Source organism: Poeciliopsis prolifica, unplaced genomic scaffold (assembly GCF_027474105.1).
Source record: "Poeciliopsis prolifica strain line A6 unplaced genomic scaffold, Auburn_PproV2 SCAFFOLD014, whole genome shotgun sequence".
NCBI lineage: Eukaryota > Metazoa > Chordata > Actinopteri > Cyprinodontiformes > Poeciliidae > Poeciliopsis > Poeciliopsis prolifica.
The window spans coordinates 9,314,275-9,336,359 of record NW_026562389.1 but is presented as its reverse complement, the minus strand read 5'-3'; the positions used below and the strand labels follow the sequence as shown (position 1 = coordinate 9,336,359).

Sequence of the window (22,085 nt, the reverse complement as noted above, 5' to 3'; positions counted from 1 at the left end):
CAAGTGACCGGCTGCAGCTTTGTGTTTTTATTTTGAATTCATAATAAAAAAAAGAAAAGAACCAATAATTGAGCAGAGATTATTCTGCTACAAAGAACAGTTAAGAGCCTAAAAATGAAAAAAAAAAAAGTTTTTATTTTCTTTAGTAAAGTACAATAAAATACAAAAAAATCCCTTCTAGTGAAATGCACCCACTCCCACGCTGGCTGCATAGATTAAAAACCTAAAAAGGACAAAGTGGTTAACGCTGCTCCCAAAATATGTCAAACGATGCGGTTTTTTTACCGAGGTACTGTGCGGCGGGTCGGGCCCAGCTCAGGTAAGGCTTCTTGGTGCTAAAACTCATCACAAGGCAGACTAGAAAGTCAAGTATTAACATCAAATCACAGTACAAACTCTCAGTTCCTAAAAGCGTTGAGATGCAGCATCGAAGGCAGGCGCAGAGAGAAACTCCACAGGATTCAGGCTGATTAGAAATGATCCCAAACCAAAATAAAAAAAAACAGCTGTGGGTTAACGGCTACTGGCGGAAGACGTGTTGAGTTACTGCTTGGAGGGGAACGGCGCCGCTCCAAAAGGGTCCAGGTCCAGCGGCTGCGCAGGCGCCACCACCGGCTGGTGCGTCCCGCTGTGGATCACCAGTTCTGTGAAGGGAACCGCCCCGAAATCATCTATGATCCTTCCCCCGTTGGCGGTGCTCATGTCGGGTTTACCGTCGCCGAGGCCTGGGTACTGCGGGTGGAAGGGTTTGGCCCCAAACGGGTCTAGGAGAACGTCGTCCACCGGAAGAGGCGCCATGGTGTCCTTCCCTTCGGCCATACTGATGTCCACGCTGATGTTCTCCTTGGAGTCGGAGGTGCTCAGGAACTCGTTGCTGCTCTGAGAATCTCGGCGGCCCACCTTCTTGTGCCTGCGGACCTTCTCTGGAGTGCGGTAGCTCGGCTTGTTGGTTTTGCGTCCTCCAGTTGGGGTACCGTGGTGCCGCTTGCCGTTGCTGCCCCCTGCCGTCGCCTCCTGCTTGGTTTTTCTCTGTCGGGAAGACAACTTCTGGAGGCTGCGCTGCTTCTGCCTCTGCTGGAGACCCGGCCGCTCCTCGAATGGCGACTGGAAGATGTCTTCGGCGCTCCGGGAGGTAGGAGGAGCCTCGGTGTGGCCCGGCTGGAACGGAGAGAAGCCGAAGACGTCGGTGCCTTCCGGGGATAGGGGCGGCGTCTGGCTGCTGCTCCTTCCGGACCTCGACACGTTCCGGCTGAACGGGGCTTTGGTGAAAACATCAAACTCATCAGCAGCCGGCTCCTCCTGGCTGACCTGCCGGAAAGGCGCTTTGGTGAAGATATCGTTGCCCTCTGCGGGCCCGACGGGCGAAGCTCCGCCAACGAACGGAACGGCACCGAACACGTCCACACCTTCTGCTCCGCCGGAAGACACTGTTGGAGTGATGAGACTCTGCTTTGACTGCCCTCCAGGACCCCTGGAAACGCTGGGATTGGCTACTTTAGCGGCAGCTGGCTTCTTTGAGCGGCCTTTGACCTTGCTGACATCACAGTCCGAATCTGAGCTATGTCTGTCCTCCTCTTCCTCTTCCTCTGAGTCCATCAGTAGAGGCCTCTGACCCAGATTCTCCGGCTCGGTGTCGTCACCGTGCTCGCTGTTCAAGGCCTCCTCTTCCTCCTGCTCTTCGTCTTCACTGCTTTTTGGAGAAGGAGGGTCGGACTCAAAGTCGCTGTCGGACTCGTCGGCGAGTTTGCAGCTGCTCTTCTTTCCTGATTTTGGCTCCTTGACCAGCTGAGGATCCTCGACGGGGGCCTGGACGTCCACAGGCCGCTCACTCTGCATCAGACCAGTTCCTGTGCAGAAATCAGAAAATTACACATAAAAACGCTTTAGCTTCATCTCAAACCCTGCAGATATTTACAAATCTTAATAAATTTGAAAGTAGTTGAAAAGTACTTTTTTAAAAGGGATTATAATTATTAAGTTGCCGAGAACGTCTCATTTTCTTGACATTTGAGGTCGTCCAGTTATACAGGTGTTGGTTCCTTTGGCAATGTGGGCCAGAACCAAGTCCTGCTGGAAATGAAACCAGCCTCTCAATAAAGCTTTCAGGACAAAGGGTTAGCGTTAAGTTTTAGGGTTAGCGTTAAGTTTTAGGGTTAGGGGTTAGGGTTTAGGGTTTAGGGTTAGGACTTTGGGATGGTCAACTGAGATTTCTGAAGGCAACACTCAATCAGTTAGCAAAAATATTTAGCATTTAGTGGTTGCTTCTCTTTAGTCTTTGGCAAAAAAAAAAAAAAAAAGCCATCTCTCATTTAGCTCCAGACTCAAGCCTTTGTTTCTTTTACATTTACCCAGAATGCCTCGCGCTGCAGTCCACTTCCTGCTTCTGGTTCGGTTCCCATGCACATACATAGATGCAGTCGAAGCGGAGTCACTTCAACTGAACCAAGACCGAGGTTTGTAGGTGGACCGGAGTGCACATCAGAGTTACACCCCCACGAATGAACCGGACGATACAGCATTGCATTCTGGGTAAATGCAACCAAAACAAACGTGAGTCTAGTGCTGATGGGAGAACTGGCCACAGTCAAAAGAGAAAACCTGCTATCACTAAAATCTGATTTCTGTTTGAAGAAAGTTACGCTCAACATGTTTCCATGTTTTTCCTTCAGTGCCTGCAGCGCCACCACAGGTGAGGAGAGGAACAGTTTGCAGAGTGCAGTGTAAAAGCGAACCACACTAGTAGATCACATGGCACCCTGAATTATCACCAATTGACCTTAATTTTCAAATGAAATGGAAACTTTACTTTCACCTGAGATTAGGACTTTGGAGTCTTTGTTCTTTTTCTCCATAGAAAATCTACATGCACCGTTTTTCCTTCCACTAAACTTTCCAATAATATTCTTGTATATGGAACTCTGTAAGCATAACTCAACAATTTTCCATTCAAACATACTTACATTTTCATTTTCCTACAAAACCCACTTGACCTTCTTAACATGCAGGATTACTGACCCCAGGATTGACTTTGAAATGATTATCTGACAAATGCCCCCAGTTTGCCTCTCATGGAAGCAGCAGAGGAGCAATATGGTGCAAAAGCTGCTGTGACTCAGGGCAGCGCAGTGAGATGAACGGGTTTAAAGCGCCGGAGGAATAAGATGCCGAGCCTCTTCCACGATCCACAAAATTACTTCTCAGATCAAATCTCCCAAAAAAGATTGAAGCTTTAAATCAGAAAACCTGAAGCAAAAAAAGAAAATTCTGCAAAAAAAAAAAAAAACTTCTGTGATTTGATGTCCAAAACATTTGCATAATGGCAACTAAAAAATTAGCCTAATTAGCGAGTGGAGAGCCTCCAATTGTACTGAAAGTGAATGGTGCCACACTGACGAAGCCAAATTATTGTTCCTGATTAGAGGAAACTCTGAATCAGAGGAACCCCCTGCTGAGAACACGAACAAACTCAAACCTCCTCATCCTTTTCCAAACTGGCAGAACCAGGCCGCGGATCCGCCAAAAGCAGGCAGCGAGGCGGCGCCACCATCCACCGGGTCCGGGATATTAGTTAGAGCCGTGCATCTGTTCACTACACCGGTCACAGATTATAACTTTAATCAGGTTCACCTCTCAAAACATCTTGAATCGCTCAGAGGTCAGACTGGGAAGAAGATGCAGAATTGCAAACCACGCAGATTCTTCACAAGAAACCAACAAATGGTGGAAATGGGATTGTTCTCTTTGAAACGCTGGCGAGGCAGACATGAATATAAAAATATATCAAATTATTCCTGGTTAAAAGCTGTTAAACTTATTTATCCAGCGGAGGTTTTCACAGATGTGGTTTTATTTTGACTGCTTGTTTTCCTGTTATGAACAATTATTTACTGATTAGTGAGGTTTTTATTCAGTATGGAAACAAACTGAAATCTAAGATTTATCATAAAAAAGGCTTTTTGTTTTGTATATAATAAATTTTAAAAACTGTTGCATTTCTTAAAGTTTGGGTTTTATTTTAGAAACATTTTTTAGAGATTTTTCTTCTTTACTTTTTCTGTGCTAGATATTTTAAACAAGCAAAACATTTCACTCTAATAAGGACTTAAAGTTTAATCAGTTCAGTCGTTGTTGGGAATTTGATCATTTTTTTGACTCTTAAAACATTATTTACCTTATAGACAATCGGCTTATCTTCAGCTTTACAGTTAAACCTTTTGTATTTCAGCAGGTTTAATCGATTTGTAAGTTACCAAAGACATTTTATTAGGTATACACAACATTTCTGCTTTTTAATAAGTACTTTCCTGTAATTAATCAAAAATATCCAACTTCCAGAAACACCAAACTTTTCTGCTTATGTGGTTACAACAAAATTATCTGACCTCATTTCAACTCAAGGACCCGACTTCGCCAACCTACCTGCTCCAAAAGCTGTTCAACACACCTGCCTGTTCAAAAGTACACTTCCTGTGCTTATCATTCAAAAAACATGGTCCTAAACATTTTATATTCCATACTTTTAATGACTCAATTTGCTAAAATTTTCCATCTATTTTTAGTCCAATGTTACATATTTTACGAGTTTATTGACTTGGATTGTTTAAAATCCTTAATTCTGACAATAATCAGGCTTAAATTAAATCAATCTCTATAATCACTTCCACACAAAATCAGGAAACCTAGTTGTTTTCTGATTAAGGCTTTAACAATTATTTTAGTTTACAATTGATTAATTGGATTTTTTTTTTTTAAATCACCTATTGATTTTTTATTTTTTAGAAAAATTGGCTTTTTCACTTCTGGTTTTCATTAGAAGTGCAATAAAAATGCAAATAAAGAAATTACTTTAAATAATCAGAAGCTGTAAAATATGCTTGTCAAACAAGATGAACTGTGGAAACGCAAACAGCAAAGGTGGGGAAAAAAATCCCAATTTTCCAAAAATGTGATCTTCAAAAACCAAAAAAAAAAAAAAAAAGTGATAAATTGATAAGATTAAATAATCAACCAACCCTATGAAAACTCAAATCTTGAGATAAAAAAGGTCAAGTTGTAGTGAGGAAAGAATAATTAAAATTTTTCAAACTTTGGAAATAAGCTAATTTCCCATTCATCAGGACAGAACCAGAACCAGAACCGGTTTGTGTCGGGTCTCGGAGCTCAAACTGAGACAGCCACATCAGGAACATCTTGCTCTTGGTGGAAAGACTTAAAGAAACAACCCAAAGTGAAATTTGATTTGAAATGCTCTTTTTTATTGGTCAGGAACATTCTATAAAGAAATACATTCACACTCACAGAACGTTACAGGGCAGAAAACAAGGAATAAGAGAAGAAGACATGTTAGTGACGGGGAGCCGCTCACGTCTGGAAAAACCAAAAATGTTTTTAACTCCTCTGCAGGGAGGGGAGGAAAAAAACGGTTACACACAAACTGAGATCAACAAAAATACAGAAATGTAAACATGTAACATTATATTCAGAGATTCAACTGGGACAATAATCTGATTCTGCTGTAAAGTGCAGCAAATGGCTCTCTTTGTCCCTCTAATGGTTTTTTATTTTTGGCTCCATCCACCAAAAACACATGAACAAGATGTTTCTGAGTATGGCTGTCTCACTGAATGAAGAACGAAAAACGAACTGAGGTGAACTGAAGCCGTTCCGGCGGCAATGTGAGCGGGAACATGAACTTACCTTTGGCTAAAAAGAAATCAAATCTTAAAAAATGGACGACGGAGATGGAGGAGAAAGTCACTGAGCGGCGGCGGCACACAGACATGCAGCCCAGAAACTGAAAGGAAGCATTCGCAGCCAAACAGAAACAGAAAACAACCAAGGAAGGGTCGAAAACTTTAAACTCAAATCGTCATTTTTATCCGAATCTACAAGAGAAACTATGAGCTGAGGCTTTTCGTCGGGGAGCTACAGAGGTTTTCTGATCACCTTTGGTCATCAGAATAATAAAATTCTGACGTCGGACTGAAACAGTCGAGAAATATTAGAAATTTAAATCTAGAGTCACACCTGAATAAAGTATCGATATTTGAGTTACAAAGGTTTTCTTTTAACAACCGTTTGCTTTTCGCTTTACCGAAATATATTTTTACAGATATAAAAACTGGAATAAAACACTTTGGAATCAAACTGCAAAAACAAAATATTGCCAAGACAAAACTTAAGTAACTTTTCAGCAAGAAGCAGGAGCTTGTTTTAAGTAACTAATTCCTTTAAACTTTTTTTTTTTAAGTGTTTCGTCATCGGAAGATTATTTCACTTACAGCACTGGAAAAATGTCTCGAGTCAAATAATCTGCATGTGGAACTAGAACTTTATCAATATTAAGATAAAGTTGGACTCAGATCCAGCTCTTATATCTTGCTGAAAAGTTACTTGTAAGTTAGTTTTGTCTTATTTGAAATGTAATAAGATATTTGCACTATAAATTAGACCAAAAGTACTTGGCAACAGTCTTGAAAATAAACTCATAAAAAACGTAATTAGCAGAGAATAGCTTAACCTCGCATTAACCCGTTTCTCCTACATTATGTCTGTTTATTCAAACTCACTTAAATTTGGAAAAAGCTTGAAGGATGTGTAGGAAACCCTGCATGTTGAATCGTTTAATGCGAAAATGAACCGCCTGGTTTCAGCTCTGCTCTTTGAAAATGAGGCTCGACTGAAACGGCAGAGCAAATAAAATCCCCCAAACTGAAGGTTTCTGACCCCAAACGTAGAAAAGCCAGCCTGAAGCAGGAAGCGGCGTTTGCAATGCTGAGAGAGAAAAACAAACCATGAAGAAGGAAATCCTAAAAGTGTGATGGCTCAGAGACAGGAAGCTGGAAAGCTGATCAAAAATTTGCAGCAAATTTTTTTTCATGCCAGCCTGAAGGAATGAAACGGGAATAAAATCTGTTTGGTCTTTTTTTTTTGTTTGGTTGATTTTGTTTCTTTGATGCAGATTTTTACCACAGAGCATCAGGGCCATTGTCGATGTGGAAACAGAAAGATAAATTTCCACTTCTATCATATCAATATATTCTCTAACGTTAGAAAAATAAAGAATCCGTGACTTTATACAGTCAGAAATTTGTGACAAAAAAAGTCCTAAAATGAAAAGCTCAGATCGGCTCTGGGGTCCAGACTCGATGCGGCCATCTTGAATCTTCTTCACCGTCTCAGCTGTGATTTCTGGATTGTGATCGAAGCGTTCAGGGCGAGTCCGGACCTGGGAGACCCGGTTCTCTCTTCAGAAGGAAGAGAGAACCGGGTCTAACATTTACACTTTACAAGAGATTCAGACGTTCAACTCCTGAATTTTTTGCTTCAGTCTCAGAACATTTCTTACTTTTTTTGAGAAATATCTGACTTTATAGTCTCAGAAAATCTTCAAATACATTATTTTTTATGCAATGTTTAAAACTTTGGAGAAATTTTTACCATGACTTGATTTTAATATTGTAAATTTATACTTTACATCTAAAAAAAAAAAAAGTATTTATTTTTGCAAATTTACATTTTTTGAGATTTTTTGGGTTGGAAATTAACACCATATATTTCTGTTTGGCCCTAATTCTCTGCTGTAGTTCATTTAATTTTATTTGTCAGAAATAGAAACTTCAGCTCACAAAGAAACGACAAAAAAAAAAAAAAAAAAAAATTCCTGCTGACATTCAAGTGCTCACAGAGTTGTATTGCATCGCTGTCTTGCCTCGTTCCAGTCCAACTGAAGCGAAAACAAAATACTCTCACTCTTTCTAGAAAATATAAAAACACAGCTTATAGTTACATTTACTCCACAGCTTTTCTATCGAGCCCACAGAACCAGTTCACATTGAGAAGCAGGAATGAAAAGGAGGCACAGAAGCTTATTGCTGCCGTTGATTATTTGACACTTAGCGAGCGCGTCGGCCTGGATCAGAGCGGATCAGAACATTTCCAGGTTTCTAATGTCTGCAGTGTCGATGGGCGACGATGTAAACAAAATGTTTTCTGTGAGACGGGCTCGGTACCACCAACAGAACCGGGTTCCTACAGGTGCATCTCGAATTAGAAGATCGTCAAAAAACATTCAATTCAAAAAGTGTGACCAGATTCTAACCATTTATTCTACTGAGTTTAACAAAAAGTACAAGAAGAAAAGGATTTTTGCAATAGAAAAAAAAAAGTCTTAAACTGAATGCTGTATGCAAGAACATTAATGGAAAGTAAGTTGGAAGGAAAAACTGCAGTGCATAACATAGACAAGCTGAAAGTTGCTGTTAACCTTGCACTTCCCAAACACCTCAGCAGAACCACAAGCTGATCTCCAACCATGGCACGCCACACTGATGCAGTAATTCAAGCCAAAGGAGCCCCAACCAACAGCTCAGTACATGGACTCAGGAGGCATCCCATAAGAAACTACAGTTTTAGTTTTCCCCACTTTGTTTCACTTCCTGAATTGAATTTCTAAAATCAATTTTCAATGATTTTCTAATTTACTGAGATGTACCTGTAGTCACTGACGAAATCAAACAGTGAACTGAAAACCAACCCTGGACTTTGACACACTTTATACATCATGAAACGCATTAGAAATCAGCTAAATAATCAATAAAGTAGTAATACAGATTTTACTGAGGTCATCAGGCATATGTTTGTAACTCCATGGATGCTCTGATGCTAAATATCTGATTCTGTAACATGAGCACCATGACGAGAAACGGGAGGAAAAAGAAACATTAAAATCTGCAGTGAGATGATTTTTTTTTTTTTTTTTTTGAACTAGTTGGTGTTTCTTTCTGATGAGAATCATTCAGCCCTTGCAGTAGCAGCCCTGTTAGGTGTTCGTATTGCTTTTAGCGCTAATGCGTCAACGCAGAGACTCGACGCTCTGCCCACACATCGGTACCGTTAGCTTCCTGCAGAGCAGAATTCAGCATGTTGCATAAATGTCTGTTAGAGCAGAACTGTGGTAACTAGTGATAAATGAGCCCAGTGTTGAGTATATTTGGACAACATGGCTGCCTTTAATTTTTCCACCTGGTTAAAGCGGGAGCAGCAACCCACTTCCTGGTTGCGTCTGCACCAGTGGAACTTGGTTTATTGTGGGTTCCCGCCTGGAGGACCGGGCCGGCGGGGCAGAGACTCCTCTAAGACTTGCCTGCGTTGGCCACGAAGGGGACCGAGCCGAACAGATCCTCGGGCTGAAGAGCTCCGGACGGCGCCAGGTCCGGTTCCACGCCGACCGTTCGCTCTTCTGGCTTCTCTGTTTGGAGATCAGCAGAAACAAAAGACGGCTTCTTGAGACAATTTCAGAGCATCTACAGAAAGTGTTAAGTTAAATTTAATGTTTTTTAAATGCGACAAAAAAGTAGGATAGATTTTTTTTTAAAATGAAGTTCTTTTCCACATCAAAAGAAAAGAGAAATTTTTAGCTTAATCTTTGAAATTTTCTAGAGAAAAAGAAAACAAAAAAAAATTGCTAGAAAATCTCAAAATTTTGTGATTAATCTCAGAAATGTTCTATAATTTTTTTTTTAATTTTCTGAGATTCAAGTCAAAAATTTGATAGAAAAATAACAGACATTTTGAGATTAATTTCAGAAATATAGAAAAAAAAGAAATTTCTGAGCTTTAATTGAATATGTTCTAGAAAAGACTAATTGCAGAAATCTTTTTGTATGAGCTCAAAAAGTTAAAAACGTGCAAGAAAACATACATTTTCTATAAAATACATTGAAATGTCTGAGTTTCAATAGTTTTTTTTTTGACCAAATAGGAATAATTTTTTGTGTTCTGACCCAAGAAACAAAAACAGTTTGATTTAACTTAAAAATATTATTTTTGTTAGGCTTAAGAAATATTTTGTTTCAACTACATATTGAACTATTAAAAAAAATTACCTTTCTGCTCAAATTAAATGTTTAAACACAATGCAAAAATTTTTTGTTGCATTTACAAAACAGAAGTATTTCCATTATTCTAAGTAACTAAACAAAAACAAAAACTTTACAGAATGAAGTTAATTTACACTGAAATTAAGTGTAAAATATTTTTAGAAATGTCTTTTTCTTAAATTTATGAAAATATGTTTCAAGTGTGGGGGGAAAAAAAACTAGAACATTTCTGAGTTTCAAACTTTGGCTCAAACTCTGAGGAAGTTGACTTGCTTGCTCTGAGCATGTCGAACTCTCGGTCGATCAGCTCCTCCTCGGTCAGTTTCGAGAAGTTGTCTTCTCCGAACGGGTTCCAGCCCGACATGTCGGGCGGGTGACTGACGCTGCTGCTGCTGCTGCTCTGGGAAATCGGCGTGATACCGTCTGTGACCAGCAGGGGGTTTCTGCTGCACAGAGAGGAAACGTCGACCTCAGGGATCCGACTCTTTCCGTACCGCCAAACACTTTTCAAACATTTTCAAGACAAGTTTTCAAACTTTTCCTGCACCACATTTTGAGACAAATGCAATACAGACTAAATAAAATAATAATAATTAAAAATCACCCAATATGAGTAAATAACATGTAAAGTATAAGCTTGTCTTTTATTTCAATTACTGTACACGGATTCATAGGTCTGAGAAATTAGCAATAAATATTAATCACATAGAAACAATTGAAGAAAATTGTGCCAACGACTTCAAGCACAAATAAAGTGGCTAAATATCATATTCAAAGAAATAAATAACACGAAAATACCTAAAACAAATTGGTGAACAGAAAAATGAAGTTTTCTGGCTTTTAACAAGTAGAAATAATTTTAGTGATTCTACCGAAAGCAACAGAAGTTCAGTTTGATTTAACTTCAGACAGTGTGAAAAAAATTTGTTTTTTTTTAAGGGTATAAAAATATCTGGTTCCAAATGCAAGTTTTTAATCAAACATTAGCACTTTATTACATTCCTTAGCCGTTTCAATATGAAGCACTTTCAATGACTTTATACAGAAATGGAACAATTTGTTAAATTAGTGTTTTGTTTCTTGACCAGGTGAAAGGCAGACATTTCAAAACCTAAAACATTGTCATATTTTAGTTCAGTGTTTTTCAAAGTGGGTTTCTTGATATACTTTGCAGCATTTTCAACAAAGGGAGTTCCAAGCCAGAGGTGAATCGGTTTAAAGTGTGAGAATCCCTGATTTACCTTGTAACAGCTGTGAAGTAACATGAGTGCAGTACGTCGCAATATAGTGAACTGAAACTTTTATTTTTATCTCCAAAGTGCAGGAAAAGTTTGAAAAATGACCTTTAAAATGTTTGAATGTTTGTGTGAGCAAATTGAAAATGTGCTACCTGGGGTTAGTGTACGAGGTTTCCACAGGTGATGGTCCAGCGATGGGTCCGGCTCCCGCTGTGGGCGTGGCAGCATTATAAGAACCCAGAGGGACCTGGAACTCAAGAGGGGACGACATGTAGGGAAGAGGCTGCTGCTGCTGCTGCTGCTGCTGCTGCTGCTGCTGCTGTTGGTGATGTTGCTGCTGCAGCTGGACAAAAGCCTGCTGGTACTGGTGCAGCTGTTAGGGAAGGAAGAGAGGGAGAAGAGGGGGACGGGAATGAAGGACGGACCATTGACTTCATGGTGCAAAAATGACGATGAAATGTTGTTAGAAACCAGTTCTGGTTCTGGGAAGCTGGGGGACATGGTGGGAGGGAGGGATGAAGGAATGAAAGTCAAAGAGCAGAAAACAGAAACTGAAACAATCAGAGCTCAACATGCAGGGAAGATCCTGAAATATTCTTCCTGTTGCTTTTTATATTCGAGTCTGACGTTAACAACTACTCTATCGATTCCTCGGATAAAAATGGCACCTTCTGCTAATTTCTGATTTAACCAATTATTAAACAACACTACAGGTACAATGAAAGATGAAAATAAACAGTTCAATTCCTGTTTTTAAATAAAAACATTTTATTGAGCAACATGCAACAACCAACTATTTCTTTAGTGAACGCTTCATCATTTAAAGCAAAGGAAGCAAAAATACCTAAAATCAATGCAGTTCAGGGCTGACCTGTTGGTTTAACCAATTAATAATTTGGTAGCAATAGATGGGCAATATGATATTTTCTTTATTATTATTATTTGAGGAATTTGACCCAGGTGAAGCCAAAATTATGCCACTTGGGGAGTTTTAGGTAGAACATCTTTACAGACAAATTTAGTTAAAATGCATTTGTTTGTACAGTTGTGTCTTAATCACTGCTCTGGATGCAATTTTCACCAAGCAATCTGCTTTTTTTAGTTTGTTAACTACTTGATTACTAAATTATTTGATGATTATTTTGATCATTGATTAATCGTTTAATACGGAGTCCAGCTGTGTATAATTTTAATCTTATAAATCCAGCTGGTCTGTTTATGGCCTCAAAAGTTACTTAGAAAACAAACAGCATCCTGAAGACCAAGGAACAAGCAGACAGAAAAAATAGCAGCAACAACACAGATTAGGACTGAAACCAAATTGTAATGTAACAAAGTCTTAGTGGTGTGAATACTTTTGCAAAGCACTGGATCCAAACAGGAGTCTGTAAACTTAATCATTTATAAAAGTATACATCAAACCTGCAAAATCTTCATATTTTTCATGCAGAGCAAGCCTACAATTAGACCGAACGCTTCCTTTAAATGTTCAGCAGGTATCCGGGGAATTGAGACCCCCCCTTCCTGTGAACCGCCTTCAGTGCAAAACGCTCCATTTCCACCCTCTGTTCGATCCCCCGGTGGCTTCGCTCGGACCAGATTGCTTCTGAAACAAAGCAGATGGTGCGTGTTCGGTGGGAGAGACGGGCTAAAAATTGCGCCGCCCTTACGCCGCACATTTGGGGGACCTGTGTTTGTGTGTTTGGTTCAGGAGCTGCATAAATACGAGTTCTCTGAATGTTTGGAGAGATGAAGTAGGAAGTTTGAGCGTCTGTTTCTGATGCTGCTTGGCAGAGACCGGGGGGAGATTTGAGTGAAGGAGGACTTGCTGCCAGTTTCGGGAGCAGAGAAAAGCAAACTGACATTAAATGAAATATGCAGCTCGGTGATATTTCATGCTGCGCCTCCATGTGTTTCACTGTCATTTGATCAAACTATTTACTGCAGTTTTGGGTGAAATATGCCCTGAAATTCTGTCACAACTTAGACGGAAAAGCTTTAAAATGACAAAAAGAAATAAACTCAGTCTGATGGGTGTTTATCTCAAACAGGAAGGAGATCACGGATGCTTTGGCAGAACTCACCATGGCAGCGTACTGAGCCTGAGCGACCTGCTGCTGATACATCGGCTGCATCATCATCTGCTGCTGCTGCTGCTGCTGGAGCAGAGCCTGCTGGTGCTGCAGCTGCAGGGACTGCTGCACGGCCTGTTGGTACTGACACATGTCGAAAAAAAACATCTTTGAGCATCGTTACTCATCCAGCTAACAGCAGAGGTGCATAAAACAGCTGAAAGTCGTCATGTTCCACATCAAAACAGCAGGAATAATTTTAAAAAGAGGAGTGTCTGATTATTCTCCAGGCATGAAGCTGCTGCTGAATTAGAAAACTCCTTTGACAAACTGCTGTGTCCGAAGTTCATAAAGGAGCGATACCAGCAGCTCTCGACTCTACAAACATCACTGCTCCTACCAAAGTTTTTACATTCCTGATGGTATTTGGACAATTTACTTATTATTAAATGACACTTCTGCTGTTATTGCACATCTGTTTTTCTGCATTTATACTGATTTACTCCATTGTAAAGAATTTTCTGTCTTTTTAATGTTTAAATCTTTATTTTAGGGTCTCTGTTGCCGTTTTATATTAATTGTTTTATCGGCTGTGGTACTGAGATTTTTATAAAGGTAAAGTGCAATATGCACAGCGTTGGGTAGTAACTTCATGTTTTTACTATCCTGTCCTTTTTACTTTAACTCAAAAAATATGTTGTAGTTAAACTCTTAGTTGAGTACAATTTTCTGGGACTCTGTCCACCTCTGGTTATAAATAAAATTTATTATTTTGTTGATGTTTAATACAAATTATGTAGATAAGAAGAAGTCAGTTTTCTCAGTTGCACATCCCTTGGATTACGAGTACAATATTTCTATTTCTGATAACTGTTCAGTATTTTTCTTGCAATCTTGTGCAGCATATTATTAATTATGTTTTTATATATATTTTAACACTTTTGTGACTTTTCTGTGAACCTACCCATCTTTATGCAGCCATTTCACCTGCATATTTCCACTGAGGGACAATAAATCATATTTCTTTTGTATTCACTTATTGATAGATTAGTCTTGAATATTTTTGCTTTTCTTCAATCCATTTGGATGATAATTTTCCATTTCATTCCTGGTCTTTCTGGTTTACATTTTCAAAGTCTTTCAGACATTTAAGCAGAAAACGCATCAGTCTGCGCTTTAATCAAAGTACGCCGTTCCACTGAGCCACGTATTGAACGAAACGTAAAAACAAGAGGAACTAAACTAACGTGCATGTTAAACCTTTACAGTCTTCATGTTTGAACCAGCAACACCAATTTGCAGAAATACCAAGTATTTTGGTCCAGTTTCAAATAAGGCAAAACTAACTTAAAAGTAACATTTCAGAAAGATAAAGGATCTTGTTTAAGTAACCAATTCCTCAATACTGACAAAAAAGAACTTGTTCCAGTGTAATATTCCCTATTACTTGCAAGTTAGTTTTGTCTTATTTCAAGTGATATTTACACTAGAAAACAGACCAAAAATACTTGGTAGGATTTTGTGTTTTTGTAGTGTGTTTCTGATCATTTATTCCTCAAACACCGTGATGTCCAGAAGTCGGTCCTGGAGGGTCGGCATCCTGCATGTTTTAGTTCTCTCCCTGGTTTAAGACACCTGGATCAAATTATGTCCCACTAGAAGGCCTAAGAAGAACATTGACATGTTGAAAAGGTTGTTACCACCACCAGCCAGAGGACGAAACCATGCAGGATGCCGACCCTCGAGGACCAACTTTGGGCACCACTGATCTGCCACGTGTACTGGCAATAATTGTTTCTGAATAATTTCTACCAAAGCAGAGTTTGGTCCAGTGATTGATGGCAGTCTGATACCTGCAGGTACTGCAGCTGCTGAGCATTAGCATGCTGCTGCACAGCTTGCTGCTGCTGCTGCTGAAGCTGCTGGAGGCGCAGATCTCCAGGCTGCAGCTGCTGCAGGACGCGGTGCTGCTGGCTGCCGGGCGCCGCCTGGACGGACGGCTGTCCCGATCCAGGAGTGGGAGCTGGACAGACACAAGGACGCTTTTATTACTTCAAACTAGGGGTGTCCAAACTTTTTCTCAGGTGGGCCAAAATGGACAGGTCAAAAGTATTCACAGGCCAAAACAATTGTAAAAATAAACAAACAGAAATATCAAAATATATTTAATTTGCTTTAAAGTCTGATTTTGCACATTTCAGTTTTTAATTTTCAAATTCTTTTGGGCTTGATTGAAGAAATTTATTGTGTTAGAAGATTTGAGTCATTCTCTTTCAAAATAGTTTATATTTAGCCAAATTCAATCATTTAAATTGACTTAAGCACAGTAAGGCTTTAACATAGCTGTGGTTCATCAAGATAAATACTTTGTGATGTTCTTCACATTTCCTACTGTAATCATTTTACCCTGATTAACAATAAAAAGCTTCTATCTGGCCAACTCTTGAACTGCAGTTGGGGGCCACACAAAATCAATTCCAAGAGCCACTAATGGCCCACAGCCACACTTTGGACACCCCTGCTTTAAACCGAAAGAGCTAACCAGAGGATAATAAACACTGAGAGGGAAAGTGGCCTGACCTTTCTGGCCGTTGCTGACGGGCGCTGAAGGCACGGCCATTTTAACAGGAGTGACGGTGTTGGTGAGCGACGGCAGGACGTTGCTGTTCGCCGCCTTCGGCCGCTGCCTGGGAGCGATGGATGTTTCTGTTGGACCCACGGACTCGGTTATCCTAAAACAAAATAAGGACAGACGTTTCTGTTTACTTACAAGATTCCTTCATATTCCCAAACTTTATAGAGCTCAATTTTCTGGAGTTCCCCGTGATTTTAGTTAAGCTAATTTTAATATGAAAAATACTGAAATTCAATTTATTTATGGCTGATATTTATGTTTGAATCCTGGATTAACACAGAAACTGGGAGGAAAGACAGAAAAAAAGGATACACAGAACAGAAAAGAAATAACAGAACAAGAAAATGAGAAAAAATTTCAGAAGGAGGGAAAGAATAACGAACACGGACAGATACAAAAAAGAGAAAAGAGAAGGAAGGAAGCAAAAAAGGGAGAGAGAAAAGAAATCAGTTTGGACAATAAAGGAAGGGATGAATGACAGGGAAACAAAAAACGATACATGGAAGAAAAGAAGAAAAAACAGGAATGAAAGACCAAGTAAAAATTAAAGGGCAGAGGAAGAAAGAAGGAAGGAAAAAAGAAAGAGAAAGAAAGGAATGCAGAAAGAATGAAAGAAAGAAGGAAAAGAGCAACAGAGATAAAGACAGATTGAAAGAAAGACTGAGCTGTCAAGGATTAAAACAAAAATAAGAGGGTCAAAATAACGTCGCCAGACAAACTATGAACAACAAGATTTAGAGAATGAGAAAATAAATTAAATCAAACATTTTTCCAAATCTAAAAAATATTTAAATAATATTCCAGACTTTAGCATTTTGTGGTGAATCTGCACCCGGAAGCGCAGCACGGCCTTACATTGATCTTTATTTCTATTTGATAACCTCCTGCGAACGGCGCCGTACCTGGCTTTAGTCATGCTCTTCTTAGCAGCGACCTCACTGGCTGTCAGAGGCTCAGGAAGCGACGTTGGGATGGGAGAGTTCTGGGGAAACAAAAACAGGTTTTTAAGGTCAGCCTGCAGATCTCAAAAATATCCCACCGCCTGGCTGCAGCTACTTACCGAGAGGTTTGGGACCGGGCAGTCTCTTCCTGCTAGTTTAAAGGCAAAGTAGGACACCTGATAGATGTCTGGTCTCTTCTCCTGGTCCGGCTCAAGCATATATCCTGAAACACAGCGGAGACATTAATGTGCAGCTCGCCTGTTGGGCCACACGAGGGAGCTGTTGCGCCAACATTTAAAGGACAAGCAGAGGGGCAGGATCCTGTTTGGGGAAGTGAAATCACTCAAAGCACCCAGTTTATCTTGACTGACGGCCCTGGACTGGTACAAACAGGAACAAGATGTGCAAAAGCAGAACAAAGACGATAAATCAGCTGCAGATGTCGAAAACACTCTAATAAATCCAGTTAATTACAGAAGAAAAAACATATTTCAAGGTAGCGGTTCAATTAAATATCTCATAACTTTACAAACTTATTCAGGGTCTTTAAAACAGACCATCACAAGACAGTTTAATCGAATCAGAACCGGTATTATTGGTCTTCCTGTGTCGCACTGAAACGATTGATTGTGATTAATTGATTATTAATCAATTAAATGGGTTGAAATAGTAGTCAACCCACTTAGTTATCAATTAATCATTAGTTGGACTCAAAAAAAAGTCGTCTCAGAGGAGTTATGAAGCCAAAACTGAACAAAATATCTATAAAAGGTAAACATGCCTCAGTCTGAAAATATGTTACATAAAACTATTCAAATAGCAATTTTAGCTTTTTTATTGCCTAAAATAGAATTCAATTATTTTGTTTAGAAGTATTTCTAAGGATGTATGAGAAAAGCTTCAGAGGTTAAATAAAAAATCTGTAGATTGTGCTAATTTTTTTGATTCTTGCTCGATTAATTGTCAGAATATTTGATGACTAAAATGCATCGATGTTCCAGTGTACTTACTGATTAAGCAGTGCAACTTGGTGGAGAACTTGGAGTTATCTGGAACGATAAAGGTTCCGTCACAAATGGCAACCTGGCTCTCCCCAAATGGAAGTGTGAAGAAACAGAGCTTGTACAACAAGCATCCGAGCGCCTGTGTGTGGAAAAAAATAAAAAATACGCCCAACATTACATTATAAACACAGCATCAACAAATCATCATCAATCTCATGAATTTTCCAGAAATATCTACAAGGCCTCAGTCATTAGCAAATGGTGACAGCTTCTAAAATATAAACTGTTTTAAGACGACTTTTCATTCAAAACAGTTCAAACAGTTTTTGTGGAAACAAAATAGACTTTATCGCTCTATTTTTATCTGTAAACAAACAAAAAAACTGAAATCTTAGGGGTTTTTTTGTTTGTTTGTTTTTTTTTTGCAAATTTGTTTTTTTATTAGTCTTCATTCTGTGTTTTTATCCGGAACTAGGAAACAAATTAATTCCCCACATTTCCAAACTGAAGAGGCCTTAAAGTAAAAACCTTCAGATAAACATTTCACTTCTCTCTGCAGTAACAAACGTGCGCCAATAGGGGGAGGAGTTTCACCTGTTTGATTAAAGTCACAGTTTATGAAACCAAGAGACAGAAATAAAGTAACTATAACTTATTATTGGAAAGTGGCATATAAAGTAAAATGTTGAGGATTAACTAATTCTGGGAATTAATTTGAAATATAGACACAAAAACTGAATCATAAAAAGTGGAGAGTAAAACAAAAAATGCAAGAAATGCTTCACATTAGTTTCAAGCTACAGCTTCATCATTGAAAATCTGAGATATAAACTTTTGAAACATAAAAATTCAAAGTAGATAAGATGAATATAGAGACTTTAATTAAACCAGTATTATGACTGGGAAGAAATGGAGCTGGAAAAAGGGAATAAATGATGAATCTACATGGAAAAAGCTCAGCTGCAGATAAGTAACACGCTGATGATACAAACTTCAAAGAATTTAACTTTTTTCCTTTTTCTCCACTCAAAAAGTAATTCAAATCTGATGCACAACTTCAGGTCAGTCAGTTTGTAACTCAAAAGCTTTTATGCAAAGATTAAAACTAGGAAGTGCACATATTGCACTGGACCTAGCGAATACTCTGGTAATAAGTTATTCTCATGACTGATTGATTGATGTGATTAAACATTGCCACATTCTGCAGTTTTCTTTTAGCCTTTTTAAAGAAAATTCTAGAAAACCATTAAAAATGTAAAAAAAAAAAATTACATCTCTTATTAAATAAGAAAATACGTTTAAAATAATTGCAATAATGTAGCATTTTTTTAGTAAACACAATCATTTTACAACAAACGATTCATCTGAAGCTAAAAAGTCAGTTGTTTCTGCTGGACATGCATAATACAATCTGAGGCTAATCGATTTATTCTAAATAATTCGATTTTTTCAGCCCTTTAGTTCTGTGTTAATATATTTAACAAACAAAAGTATTTTTCCTCCCATCTTGAATGCAAATTGTACATATTTCTGTACAGTTTTGGCCTACTTAATCATTTTATTGTATTTATAAGTCAGTATTCTCCAAATTATTATTTCAGTAGTCGCTTCATCACAGTAAATCATTACAGCTCCAATATTCAGCTTTTACTTTTAGCAGCTACTGTGCTTCAAACCTTCAAAAACATGCAAGTCCTGGAAGGGGTATCCTAATCCTAATCTCAAACCCAGAGAAAAAACAGGAGCTAAGATAAGGCAGGACAGAGTTCTGGTTTGTTTCGTTATGGAGGAACGGACAGATTGCTGGAGAGGAGGAGAGAGGGAAATGCCCAGGGTGAGCAGAGCAAGAACCTGCTGGGTCAGAGTGACGCAGAGTCGCCGCTTACCCAGATATCAGCCTTAGTGGTGATGGCTTTCCCTGCGTACAAGTTAATCATCTCTGGGGCCCGATATGAGAGGGTCGTGTACCTGCAAGACATCAACAGGAAACCCTCAAAAACAGGTCAAAGGTCAGACTACAAAGATTTGAGTCGTTTTCTAACTCCATGTTGGGAAATATTTGTTTTAAAATAAAAAAAAAATGGTAAAAGACTAGAAAACACGTCAGTCAAACTGGAAATGTGTGTTGAATCCAGGACATTGCATCAAAACAGAACAACTTCAGTTAAATTTATTCATGTGATTCTAATTGCACTTCTTATTTATTGGGAATACCATAATTATGCTTCTTCTTACATTAGCAGAATATTGACAAAGTTTTGAAAATGCAACTTGTGACTCCAATGTGTTCACCCAATCTAGATTTACCTTTATATATCATATATGACAATTTAAAATGTTTTCTTTAACATTAATATTGCTGAAGACAAACTTTCAGGTAGAGATGCAGAGATTTAAAGAGATGAGTCACTTTAAATGTAACAAATTAAAAATTTAACAAAATAAATCAAAGTTTTTCCTGAGTCAGGGCAGCCAGAGTTTCTTCTGACTGAGCTGATGCAGACAGCAGGTTTACACACAGCCATAAACCTCTGATAAGCGCCAGACGCTGCACTTTATTCCAGCTGTAAATGTGGGAAAGTTAACAGGCCAGAGCTGACGGAGCGATCAGAGATTTTATTCTGTAGATATAAAAAACACACAATGGAGAGCAGCAGCGAAAGCCTGTAGCAGAGACCGCCTGATAAACCACCATTTGCAAAGGGTCAATAAAGTCGCGTTTGCTGCCACAGGATTGATAGGGGAGCAACTGTGATGCGGCTGAGATCTGCTCCCTGTGTGAAAAACTTAAACTATATCGATAATTCAATTCAGTAAGTGACTCATATGTATTTATTTTGCACAAAGTGATGCATTTCAATCATTTATTTCTGCTAATCTCCAGGATTATGGCTCACATCTGAGAAAGACAGAGGAAGAGTGAATGAATGTACTGCAGGGGATATTCAGTTGTTGCTTTTTTATTGTGAAATAAAATCAAATACAGCTGATAAGATTAAATAAACAATCAGAAACAAAACAAAATGAGTGGAGAGAAACTATGTGTGCTATGCATGTTCTTTACACTGCAAAGACAAAATCTTACCAAGTATTTTTGTATAATTTGTAGTGCAAATATCTATAGTACAATTGAAATAATTCAAATCTAACTTCTAAGTAACTTTTCAGTAAGGTGTTTTAAGTAAATAATTCCTTAATATTTGATAAAAAAAATTTTAAAAAAAGCTTCTTGTTGCACTGCTAGATAAATCAACTCATAATATGGGAAAATTTAATTTTTATAAGTGCAATAATCCGCCAATTTTTCATCACCTTTAAGAAATCGATGGCTTAAAACAAGCTGCCACATCTTAGTTTCGTCTTACTTCAAAAGCATCAAGATAATTGTACTAGAAACTGGACCGAAAATACTTGGCAGAATTTTGTTTTTGTGTGAACATACGCTGCACAGTGGCTGCAGTCCACACCGCTGTGAATCTCTCAAAATTTTCTTGTTTGCTGTTTTCTGCCACACTTTTTCCTTCTACTCAACTTCCCATTGACATCTTGCTTCTCAAGCAATGACCTCAATCACTGTTGAGTGGATTTTATTCAAATATTCTCAGAAACTGAACTATATCAGCCATAATCAACAAAAATGTATCACTTTGTGTTGTTTTTTTTTTTTTCAATTTAACTACTGAAATAAAGTAACTTTTAATGATATTCAGGTGTATTGAGATGAACCAGTGAAGGAACATTTCTTTTGTAGTGAAAGCCAAGCATGACTCTGGTAGCTTACTTCTTTATCTCATCCTCCACAGCCGTCACTCCGTCTTTTAGTGGCAGCAGAACCTTATGAGTGGAGCTGCCGAAGTCACACAGGACGTAGTTTCCCTGGTCGTTCAGAAGGATGTTTTCAACCTGGTGAAACACACAGACAAAACCTTAGAAATCCCCAAACTTTTATATTTACCATCCATATTTCTGACTACACCTGCAGTGTTAGTTAACACAGGGTTTGTAAAGTTGTAAATTTGCAGTGCAAGCTTTTATACTTTTCCAGAGATAAAAACAATTAAAAAAAAAATTAAAGACAGTTTCAATTCACTATTTTATAATATTTAATACAAAAAAAAAATTATATTTCAAAAGGTCTCTCTTACACACACCCGATAAACCCGATTGGTCACAGAAAAAATAAAATAAACCTTAAACATCTTTCTATTTCTACAAGATAAAATTCCAGTCCATATGTCTCCAAGCCGAGTAGGAGGCCTGCTCACCAAACAATGCAACCTTTTCCAGCATAACAGGAAATCCCTGCTGTTTTTT

The 22,085-nt window shown here is 38.6% G+C and overlaps 1 protein-coding gene across 2 annotated transcripts in view; it reads right to left on the bottom strand.

The window, feature by feature from the left end:
- Window positions 1-115: 115 nt before the first annotated feature.
- The window catches only part of bmp2k (BMP2 inducible kinase), a 48,703-nt gene continuing 26,733 nt past the window's right edge, over window positions 116-22,085 (bottom strand). The window contains exons 5-16 of one of the 2 annotated variants that reach the window (XM_055039197.1): window positions 21,553-21,674; window positions 19,658-19,739; window positions 17,778-17,910; window positions 16,887-16,990; window positions 16,729-16,808; window positions 15,772-15,923; window positions 15,045-15,214; window positions 13,204-13,335; window positions 11,272-11,492; window positions 10,155-10,327; window positions 9,146-9,250; window positions 116-1,847 (exon numbers count right to left, since the gene is read on the bottom strand). In XM_055039197.1, coding sequence (XP_054895172.1) covers window positions 544-1,847; window positions 9,146-9,250; window positions 10,155-10,327; window positions 11,272-11,492; window positions 13,204-13,335; window positions 15,045-15,214; window positions 15,772-15,923; window positions 16,729-16,808; window positions 16,887-16,990; window positions 17,778-17,910; window positions 19,658-19,739; window positions 21,553-21,674 — 2,778 coding nt within the window. In that variant the 3' untranslated portion in view covers window positions 116-543. The remainder of the gene's footprint in view (window positions 1,848-9,145; window positions 9,251-10,154; window positions 10,328-11,271; window positions 11,493-13,203; window positions 13,336-15,044; window positions 15,215-15,771; window positions 15,924-16,728; window positions 16,809-16,886; window positions 16,991-17,777; window positions 17,911-19,657; window positions 19,740-21,552; window positions 21,675-22,085) is intronic. The other variant, XM_055039198.1, reaches the window with a different exon arrangement.